The 11,231-nt window shown below is 41.6% G+C and overlaps 1 protein-coding gene and 1 long non-coding RNA gene across 4 annotated transcripts; both read right to left on the bottom strand.

Annotated features, from left to right (window-relative positions):
• Positions 1-3,585: 3,585 nt before the first annotated feature.
• On the bottom strand, positions 3,586-5,369 carry LOC115629459. Of its 2 annotated transcripts, XR_003995917.1 has the most exons (3): positions 4,583-5,369; positions 4,191-4,524; positions 3,586-4,109 (listed from the first exon to the last, which is right to left on the bottom strand). XR_003995917.1 is itself a non-coding variant. In XM_030525927.1 (2 exons), the coding sequence occupies exons 1-2, from the start codon at positions 4,949-4,951 to the stop codon at positions 4,438-4,440; spliced, it is 456 nt and encodes a 151-aa protein (XP_030381787.1). In that variant the 5' UTR covers positions 4,952-5,369; the 3' UTR covers positions 3,586-4,437. The 2 variants fall into 2 exon arrangements, 1 of the variants encoding a protein (XP_030381787.1); XM_030525927.1 differs by having other exon boundaries at positions 3,586-4,524.
• A 3,882-nt stretch (positions 5,370-9,251) lies between these two features.
• Positions 9,252-10,950, bottom strand: LOC115629452. Of its 2 annotated transcripts, XR_003995916.1 has the most exons (4): positions 10,811-10,950; positions 10,123-10,237; positions 9,882-10,071; positions 9,252-9,823 (listed from the first exon to the last, which is right to left on the bottom strand). It is a non-coding gene; the product is annotated as an uncharacterized LOC115629452 (long non-coding RNA). The 2 variants fall into 2 exon arrangements; XR_003995915.1 differs by lacking the exon at positions 10,811-10,950 and having other exon boundaries at positions 10,123-10,541.
• Between the last annotated feature and the right edge of the window lie 281 nt (positions 10,951-11,231).

The following is an 11,231-nucleotide window of genomic DNA, read 5'->3' as shown; positions in this document are numbered from 1 at the left end:
TTTGAGTGGTTTTATCTTGTGAGTCAGTTTTGTTGTATTCACTTTAAGGTAAAAATGTAATTTAAAGTTGCTTGAACAATTACACTGAACAGATATTGCCTTAATATTTAAAGTGACAATGTTTCGAGGATGAGTATGAACTAACAGCATGCTATTCAGGAGTTTTTATAGCCTGTACCCAAAGGGTGAAAGGCTGTACTAGCTAGCTGGCTTTGTGCGCATGTATGTAACACACAGAAGGAGGCGTGGCAGACCCCACAAAGTATATATATTCTTGATCAGGATGAGAAGCCGAGTGGATATAGCCTTGTCCGTCCGTCCGTCTGTCCGTCTGTCTGTCCGTATGAACGCAAGGATCTCAGAAAGTATAAGAGCTAGAATAACCAAACTTGGTTTCCGTATTCTCCTAAGACCGAGAAAGTACGAGTTTGAGTTTTTTTTCGATGCACCCCCCACTCCACCGCAATTCGTGTTTTTTCTTATAACTTCCGTAATTCTCGGAATTTTGAAATCAATTTTGGTAGGTACATCCAGTTAGTACTAATGTGTCCGTGATAGGTCAATTCAGAAGAAGTTATAGCCATAAGTAAAATCGCTGCTCATGCGCTGCCTGCAGCTCTGTCGCCATGTTCACCGTCGATAGTGTAGCTTCCCAACAATGAAAGAATCCATTAAATCGGTCCAGTAGATTCGGAGCCTTTTCAAATCAAACAAACAAACAAACATACAAACTAAAATTAATAATATGAACCCATAATAATATTGACCCATGTAACGCCACAGATTCATAGAATCAGTACAAGTTGAAGTCTGATGCGAGCCCTGGAACTCTGCATCTTTCTTCACGTCGAATCCGCCATTATCTCGGCGCTTTTTGTCAAAATTCTTCTTGTAGCAATTTTGAGCTTTCTCACTTGGTTCGTTCATCCTGCAATCCTGAACGCCTTACAGTAACTCGTCCTGGAGAATTTCCAGATCAGATTGCGCATTTTGACGCCAAACATAATTTCAAACGGAGTGTACTTCGTCGATGAATAGACATGTGCATTAATCGCTCGTTGCACCTGTGATGTATATTTATACCACTTTGACGGCTCGGGTGCAGACAACCGAGTTATTCTGTCTCATCAGCCTTTGTTTATTAATTTTAGTAATATATAATTAATTTATGCAACAACACTACTGGGAGTTGCAAATTCCAAAAGGTGCCCTATCTATATAAACAGTTTGTCCTGACTGACTGACTGACTGATTGGTGATCAACGCACAGCCCAAACGGTAAAAGCTAGGAAGCTGAAATTTGGACTCAAGTATCCTTTCATAGTGTAGGCTGGCGATAAGATTATAAGCGATAAGATTTTGGAAAATTCGAGCTCCAAAAGGTGGAAAACAAGCTCCAACGTTTGTATGAAAAATCCACAATCGGATTTTTGAAATTGGTCTTGGAGCTTGAATTATTGGGGTTTTTATATTTCACTTTTTTTCAAATGAATAGTTTGTGTTATTAATGTTGTCCGATCGATTTCAAATTTGGTATATATATAACTATATCTACAAATTGGCATTCAACGATTTTCGAAACATAGAAATATGTTTTTACTTGCCAGGTGCACCAACAATAAATAACAAAGAGCGCAAAATATCAAACAGTTGGGGACATCACATACACACACTTACACAGTGACACACTCACAGACACAAACAGAGATGGGCAAAGTCGGTGCTCTTTATTGTTCGTGGCACATCGCTGCACTCCATGGACACGAGTGCCGTATTTCATATTCCAATTTCGTGAGTTTTCGTGTTGACACAATAAAGCACGAAAAGACTCGAACGTGAAAATGCGATAGAAACAAAAACAATACGAGCAAAATATATGTAATTTAAAGTTAGGAAATACTCTATATTTATTCCAGTTGTTTGCACCAAGTCTATCTTAAAACATTGTTATTGTTGAAAAAAGCAAGGCATTTGGAGCGCATAACCAAAAAATAACAATGTTAATTTGCATAAAATAAATTAATATTTTACGAAAAAGTAATATCATGTACATATATCGGTTCTTAGAAATTGGACTACCATATACACATGTATACAAGCATAAATTAAATACAAATCGACATTCTCCTAATTATTCGATTTACAATGAAAAATTTGTGTATCCATTCACCGTGCATACGGATTCGTTATGCCCATCGACACATGCCCATCTCTAGGACCTCTGCTGATCGCATATTTATAAGCGATTTACCGTTTGTCTTAGATGGTTGCGTCAGCAACGCTACAAATGTATTCTGAAGAATTCTGAGATACATTAAGCGTTAAGCTTGTTCCGTTAAGCTGGTTCCTATCACACTATTTACATAAATATACATATGCATGTATGCACATATAACCACACATACTTGTAGTATTTATTGTACTTTATGGCCTAGCTCTCGAATCGTACCAAAGTAATTTGCTATTTGGGAAATGAACTCTTTAGAAACTTTAGAGAGTGTCGGAAGAGAAATATTATATAGTAAATAAACGTATAACTGTAAGCACAAATACTGAGCCCGCAAAGACGGGCAAGACCTGCTAGTAAATTATAAGATGTTATTATTTAAATATTCTGTTTATTGCATTTAAACTTCGTTGTATCGATATCGATAGAATCGGTGGATTCAACTACCGAAAGTTTTACTCTAGCAAATTGAGATGGGCATTGTCAGTGCGTTTTGATCGTGGCGCATCGCTGCACGGCATTGACACGAGTGCCGTGTTTCAAATTCCGAGTTCGTGACTGATCGTATTGACTCAAAAAGTCACGAAAAACACAAACGTGAATTTAAGATTAGGGTATACTCCTATAATTATTCTTCTTTTTTGCACATAGTCTATCTTAAAACGTTGTATTATCTCTATTTATATCAAACAGTTTATCCTGACTGATTGGGGATCAACGCACAGCCCAAACGGTAAAAGCTAGGAAGCTAAAATTTGGACTTAAGAATCCTTTCATAGTATCCATCATAGTGTTGGTGCGCACTAAGAAATGCTTTTGGAAAATTCGAGCTCCAAAGGGGGGAAGCAGGCTTAAAACAAGAAAGGAATGCTAAAGTCGAGCGAGCTCAACTCTTAAATACGTGTACCTTCCACGGAAAAAGGAAAAAAAGAAAAAAAAAATTGTTTCATTGATTTAAAAAAATTATATTAAGTAAATTATTTAATTAAATTTAAGACATGTTCATATACAATTTCAACAGCATACATTTACATCAAAATCGTGTCTTTGCGTGTTTATATGCGTGTATGTATGCAGCGCAAATTTGAACCAAAGCAGGAACAACAACAACAAGCAACAGGGTAGCGCTGCGGGCAGAGCTACAAGCAGAGCAAGGGCAACGATTTTATTTATGGCTATAACTTTCTTTAGAATTGACCTACCATGATGAAACTTGGCACACGGACACATAAGCACTTACTGGATGTAGCTACCAAAATTGATTTCAAAAGTCCAAGAATTACGGAAGTTATAAAAAAAAACACGAATTGCGGATGAGTGGGGGGGGGGGGGGCGGATAAAAATAAACTTGACCTGCCTAGGACATAGGGGAGCCTCGATACCAAATAAGAAATAAAGCTTGGAAGTCGCTGGGTGGTTGCGTTTCAATATTTATGTGTGCCTTATAATTTTATTGCGCCTCGTGGCTTATGAATAATTTTACACTTCGTGTTGCTTAACTTAAGATTTCTACAAAATGCATCTGTCCGCCTTCGTGGCTGTACTTCGACTAACTTAACTCAATTTTACCATATACCATACCCAAATGCCCAGCCGTTGGATCGTCGTGGCACTCCTTCAGCACAGATGTACTGCCGCAGCTGTTTTAGGTTGGTTGGGGGCTTCAATTCATGTATGGCTGCCCCCTTTTTTGGATCCGTCTGTATCCCGTCTTCTGTCACCAGGTGCCCCAGGTAGCGTATAGACCTGCGGAAAAACTCACACTTATCTTGATTTACCCACCCATAGGTGTTCTTCGATTGTCTTCGCAACCACAACTATGTCGTCCAGATAGGCAAACGCGTGTGGCCCATGACGCTATCTAACGCCCGCTGGAAGGTGACTGAGGCCGAGTGCAAGCCAAACGGCGTCACCCACCATTAGAAAAGGCCCTGTCCAGGCACTGTGAATGCGGTATACTTACGACTGGCTCGCTCCATGGGTATCTGCCAGTATCCGTTTCGCAAGTCGATGCTGCTGATGTATTTCACCTGTCGTAGCTGTTCGAGAATATGTTGGATTCTCGAAATGGAGTATGCGTCTGGCTCCGAGCGCTCATTCAGCTGGCGGTAGTCGATGCACATCCGCCACGCCCCATTCTTCTTACGTACCAGCACTATGGGTGTGCTGTACGCGCTATCGGACCGCTCGGACCATAGCTAGTAATTCGTCTACCAATGGGCGCTTCCGATGGGGAGGTGGCACAATGGGGAGTACATTCCGATGGCAGCGGGGACCCACGAGCATTTCTGCACAGGCTGAAAGAGAAAGCAGAAGTGAGTGGAGAGTCGGTAGATAGTTTGGTGCCGATGTTACCCAATATCCTGCAGGGCGCGGCACTGACGTGGGACCGCACAAGGCGAAACTCGACCCAGCCGTGGGCCGATTTCCGCGCGGAACTACTGAAAGCGTATCCGGCGGCCCCTCACGTCGTCCTATGTGCAGGCGAAGCTGGAACTGATGCTCGATGTCGACATGCCTGGGGAGGATCAGCTGAGGCTCATCCATAGCAATAGCCGGCCGGCGATCAACATCAGGATACGGCATCAAGATGTCCATACTGTGGCAGAATTCAAACGCCAGGTAGCAGAATTGGAGGAGTTGGGCTTGGTTCCGGCCTGTTCCGCTGGGGCAAGGCCACCCCAGCCAGCGTTCATGAATCCACCGGGGCTTACGATCCGACATCCAGGGCCAGCAGACACGCAGCCCATATCTGGCGGTGAGTCAAACAGGCAAAACTTTGTCCCTTTGCAGACTGCACATGCACCAACAACAGTAACCACTACTGTACTTAAACATGTCTTTTATATATGTATTGTTGGAGCACCCTACTTAGCTTCTAACCCTTTCCTTTGCACTCTCTATTGCGCCCTTTACTGCACTCTCTGTGGCGCTCTCTTTGTACGTTTTTCTTGTGCTGGTCCGCTGACTTGTAGCGGCAGCAGGCAAAATCACTCGCTAATTAATATCGGCACTGTGAACCTCGCTAAGTAATACTCGCACGTTCAACATCGTCTGTACACTTTCCAAGCCATTAAAGCCATATTAATAATTAAAAGAATACCGCGTCTCATTTAATAACTAGTTAAATATTGTTTGTTGCAATCGCTAAAAAGCTAGCGATTTTTCATTGGCGCCCGAGCAGGGACCTCGGTTTTCTTAAGATTATTTTCTCGTTTGTTTGCGGTCTTTGTGGCTTGGTTTTTGTGCGCGGTCGTGTGATTAGTACCTCGTTTGATTTGGATCTGGTGTCGTTTGGATACCATATACATACATTTATTTGGATTTGGAGCTTGGTGCCTTTCTGGTAACCATCAACTACAACTGCTCGTTTGGACTGTGGAGCTGCTGTCTGCCCTACTTGTGGTACTGTCGTTTGGCTTGGCTAATGGTGATCGGGTGATCGTCGCTCGGAATCCAGGGAAGTTTCGGTGGAATCTTTTGAGAGCTTACAGGTATTCTGTGTCAACAATTGAGCATAAAGCTCTAAGAAGTTTAATTGCTGCAAATTTTTGCAAGCGAAAGTTGTCTAAAACCTAGTCACATACGTACATACATACATATGTATATATAGTACGTGTATGCTTATGCGGGCTCAATTTTTGGCACTTCAACTATTCTGTTGAACAACTTTACATGCACAAATACATATCATACATATGCATGTACATACATACTTGCACAATTTAGTAAAAGAATTTTGTCGCTCTCTCTTTTGTGCGCGCCTTTTTTCGGCTACACTTGTCGCTGGGCCAACGAACTTCCCCCCGCTACCCGTTTTGATTAGCGTTGCCTACAAGCGTGCTTGCGGTAATCGACGCCTATTTTCTGAGTACAGCTGAGATTGCTGGCAGATTTCGTTGTTGTTTGTGCGGTCGCTTGGACTGCTACTTTGCTTGCGTGCATACTGTATTGAGTGTGTGTGTACGTAATCTGCGTGCATTTCAGTTTGTCTCTTGCTGTTTTAGCGCGTTGTTATTTGCGAGGGCTGTTAGGAAAGTTCGGCTTTCATTCTCTTTGATTTGCAACTTGCTTAGAGTTTATTTTGGTTATACTCTACCATGTCGGAATCTGAGAAGCAAGTACAATGCTTGCAGAAATTTGATAAGGTTAGCGCTGATATTTCTCGTATGAGAACAGCATTTCAGTTAAAGACAATTTCGTTTGAACAAACGGAACTCGAGTGTCGTCTCGAGCTGTTAGAAGATTACATAAAGAAAGCTATGGCGTTTCAGGCAGATTTGGATAGTCTCAATCCAAGTAACGATAGTAGAGGGCCACTTGAGGATTTGTGCATTTCAACTAAGGCGTTGTATGTGAAGGCAACGAAACAAAAAGTTGAAAGTGAGGCTTCTCATGACTGTTCTATGATGGTAAACGGTCACAGTTACCCAAAATGCGGCTGCCTACATTCAGTGGAAAGCATGCCGAATTTAAGAATTTTATGTGCTTATTTCATGACGATCCTTCGTTGACCAACGTCGAGAAGTTTAACCATTTGGTATCGTGCTTGTCAGGTGAGGCTCTAGGAGTTGTGAAACCGTTTCAGTTAACGGACTGCAATTACTCGAAAGCCATTGCTACCCTCAAGTCTGTGTACGACAACAAATGTTTGATATTTTTCGACACTATCTCGCAATTGTTTGACATCCCAAGTATGACCAAACCTAATGCGTCTAGTTTGCGGTCCATCATTGACACTGTTTCTGCCATTTATGCGTCTTTAACTTCGTTGGGAAGTGAAAAGGACATTTCGAATGCAATGATCATACATATGGTTATGGCCAAAGTTGATCATGTAACCAAATCTCGTTTTGAGGAACAGCTCGATTATGACAAGTTGCCTTCTTGGGATGACTGCGCTAAGCAGTTAAACAGGCGTTACCAATATTTAGCGGCTGAAGAGACAACTCGGGTTCCAAATAAACCGCGAGTAGAACCTGCAAGAAATAGTAAAGCTTCGTTTTCTTGCACAAAGGGTCCTTCAAAGCCTTCAAAACCGATTTCGAAGTGCACATATTGTAGTTTTGCGGATCACATTATTTATTCTTGCCCTTACTTAGGTTCTATACCTGTTATGCAGCGATTTGAGTTTGCTAAGACTCAAAAAATGTGCCTCAATTGTTTGAATGTGGGTCATATAGTTTCCAGCTGCGAAGCTTCCAAGTGTCGGGTGTGTTCAAAACCACACCATTCGTTGTTGCACAGATACTCTGTAGCTGTGCCAAATTCACCCACTCCACACGCAGTCGCACCTCCAGAAGCGTACTTAGGTCACGTTTACCACAGCAGTGGTAAAAATTAAAGATAGATTCGGCCATTACCATCCTGCTCGTGTGTTACTTGATGGCGGCTCACAGTTGAACCTCATGACTGAGAACTTTGCACAGCGCCTTCGATTAAAGCGTAAAGACACAGCTGTGAGTATTGTAATGGCAGGTGGAACCACTACTGGTAGTAGGCACAAGGTGTGCGCTGATATTCAATCTCGTTTGATTTCTCACAGCTTTGGCACTGATTTTTGGGTTCTTAAATCCATATCTACTTGTCAGCCTGGTAACTTTGTGCCCACATCGAATTGGAAAATACCCGCAAACCTTGAGTTGGCTGACCCAGAATTCTATAAGCCAGCCAAGGTTGATATTCTCCTAGGCGTTGAACTTTTTTACAAGTTATTATGCGTTGGGCAAATCGAGCTCAATTCTTGTCTTCCATTGTTGCAGAAGACATTGCTGGGATGGGTTGTTGCTGGTAGATATACAGGGCAAATACCTCCTCAACAATTCAGCGTTAACGTTGCCGCTCAAGTTAGTGATTGTTCTCTCGACACATTAGTTCAACGCTTTTGGGAACTCGATCGGAGCCCAAATGAGTCGAAGGCTGTGCGCCAGACAGCTGAACAAGGCAAAACATACGCGGTTTGAAAAAGCTCTTTCTGTGACACCGGGAAACAGTTTTAAGGCGAAACTTGGGCGGAAGGGATTTCTGTGTCACCTCTGTATATTTATAGCTATACTAATCTTGCTCCTTTCTGAAATCCTTGCTTTCATACAGACAGACGAGCGGACATGGCTATATCGATTCGACTTGTCATCCTGACTTGTGATCCTGTTACATACATTCGCACAAATTTAGTATTCCATTTCATCCTTTGGGTACAGGGTATAAAATTGCAGCTGAAAATGCCGATGAACGCGAATAAAGTTTGCAAGATCTTTGCAGGGTCATAGAAACGGAACAAGAATGGGAGTTGCGGCTAGGGCAAAAGCGCGAAAGGGCATCCACATCTAGAGCTATCAAAACGAAACAAGAACGAAAGTTGAGGCTTCGGCAAATGCGCGAAAGGGCATCACATCTGATCCAAGCTTTTGTTTTAAAATTGGTAAAACTTTTACCGAAACAAGTTTATGGCGATGATTACCTATCCCGTAGCAGAGTGCACGAGTGGTTTCAACGTTTTCAAAGTGGGCGTGAGGACATAAATGACGATCAACATGTGGGCCAATCAAACCGATCACCGAAAATTCCATCGAAACTGCGTGAATTCATAAAAAATCAGCCGAAATCATCATTGAAATTGATGGAAATGGAATTGAACATCTCCAAAACATCGATTTATTGCATTTTGACCGAACATTTGGGCTTACGAAAGGTGCGTGCACGGTTTGTTCCGCACAAATTGACTGACGACCATAAATTGCTCAGAATCTAACATTCGATCGACGCTTGTGACCGATTATTTGACAAAAAATCACATTTTAACCATTAACCACTCGCCGTGTTCACCTGATATGGCACCGTTTTTTTCTTTTCGGAACAATGCATTTGCCCATGAAAGGAAAGCGTTATGCAGATGTAGAGGCTTGCACCGGCATACTGGCGGCCATACCGGCCAACGAGCTAAAACACTCGTTCGACATGCTTTTGGATCGTGCAAAAAGCTGTATTGAAGCAGAAGGAGACTATTTTGAATAAAATAAATTGATTTTGCCGAATAAACCATTTGTTCTGTTTTTTTTAAGTCCTGTTTACTTTGGAATACACCTTGTATTTTAATTTTTCTCAACAAATGTCTTAATCCTTCCCTTTTAAAAGAGTGGAGGGAATGCGGGGAGAATCCGAAGCAGCACCAAATGGTAAGTTAAATTTGTGAGTGTTGTACATAGTTGCATAATAGTATAGTATAAATGTAATTAAATTTAAATGATACAATGTGCAATATATAATTACTATGTGATAAGCAGTACAAGTTAGATTTGTGAATGTTGTGCAATAGTAGTATAATATAGTATATATATAATTAAATTTATGTGATATGATGTGCAATATATAAGTATAATGTGATAAGCAAATGCAAGTTAAATATGTGAATGTTGCACAAATAGTAGTATAAAAATATAGTATATAAAAAATAATTAAATTTATGTGACATGATGTGTGTTGATGTGGCAGCACTCTGCCAGTGTTGACATGGCAACGCTTGCCAGCAACATCTGCTGGCAGAGCGCTGCTAGCGTCGGCGGCCTCTCCCTCTTTCATATGGGCAGCTAAGCGCCACTGCAATTAGGTTAAGTTTAGTTTCAAATTGTCATACAAGTGAAGAATATATATATACGTGCGAGTCACGTCACAGTGAAAAGGAAAGCAGACGCAATTTTACTTCCCTTGCGGTTTTTGGACTTTCACCCCCAACGCCCCACGCCAACATTGTCCTTCGAGCCGGATCTTCAGGTGCACCTCCTGTTCCTTCCAAGTCCTGTGCAGCCTGCGACCGTTCGCCCCAGCTTGTTCCTGGCGTTGGATACCTGCGAGGAGAAGCAGCTAAGTAAACTATTTACTTGTGGCGCGATACTTACGCCATATTTGTTCACTGTCGGTCTGTCCGCCGACCCCCACAACGGAACAGCATCCCGCTGTCCGTCCCTTATCCAAGGGCCTCATCTCGTCTAACGCCGGTACCGCGCTGGTCCGCTTAAACGAAAAGTGAAGTGCAACAATTAGCAGGTTCAACCCGAACTCCGTCCGTTTGCGTTTGCATCTTGGCATACTTGCGCATATTCTTTCCCATATGCAACAAGTGTCCAGTGGGAAACACACCTGTTTTACCTGCACGTTCCTAATGCACAATTCACACCACATAGTTTTTGCATGGTCCGTCACACAATAGACATATTTCCACATATGCTTATATACATGCACTTTATATACATGCACATTATACAATAGACATATTTCCACATATGCTTATATACATGCACTTTATATACATGCACATTACACAATAGACATATTTCCACATATGCTTATATACATGCACTTTATATACATCCGCGGCGTATAAATCTATACACGTTTTCATATATCGGCAGCGGAAACAAACGTACGTCCGCATACGCTGATATATATATATATATATATATATCTATATACATTTGAGTCCGCTATAAACACATCTGCATGCACTAAATATACGAACCATAATATTTACACACAAACATATTTACACTCATATATTTAATTACTAACACAATCCTATACACTCACCGGTCGGTCCACGACTCCCCGCTACGTGCCAACACTCCAGTTGGTATTCCTTATAGCCCGCGCGATATCCAGCGTCGGCGCTTGTGCGAAAATTAAAACATATTGCGTTTTTGCACTTAAAATTTTTACTTACCCATTAAAGGTAAACAAGTGATGACACTTGTGTAAAATCAGTTATCGGAAGCTACAATCATCGAAATTGGAGTGTGACCAGAAACTTGGTCACGGTAACGAGTCACAGCTGAATTATTAATTTCGATAATCACTGTGACCAATTGCTACTGGCGGTCCGCTATCCCGGAAATCACTTAATAAAATTAAATACAGTTACTTTATCCCAAAAAGTAACTTAATAAATTAAATAAAATTTATTATTGTTTTTTTTTATGTTTCTTTGGGATTCCTTGTCGCATACCAGCGC

This window comes from Scaptodrosophila lebanonensis, unplaced genomic scaffold (assembly GCF_003285725.1).
Source record: "Scaptodrosophila lebanonensis strain 11010-0011.00,11010-0021.00 unplaced genomic scaffold, SlebRS2 tig00000150-arrow-arrow-pilon, whole genome shotgun sequence".
Lineage (NCBI taxonomy): Eukaryota > Metazoa > Arthropoda > Insecta > Diptera > Drosophilidae > Scaptodrosophila > Scaptodrosophila lebanonensis.
Note: the sequence above shows the minus strand (reverse complement) of the source record. Positions and strands in the feature narration are given on the sequence as shown.

What these genes read in the sequence shown, in the direction of transcription:
- LOC115629459 (XM_030525927.1), bottom strand. Translation starts at nt 4,951, where the DNA reads ATGTCGGATCGTAAGCCCCGGTGGATTCATGAACGCTGGCTGGGGTGG. An exon ending in CGCGCCCTGCAGGATATTGG is followed by an intron (nt 4,525 to 4,582) that starts GTAACATCGGCA and finishes TTTCTCTTTCAG; the next exon opens with CCTGTGCAGAAATGCTCGTG.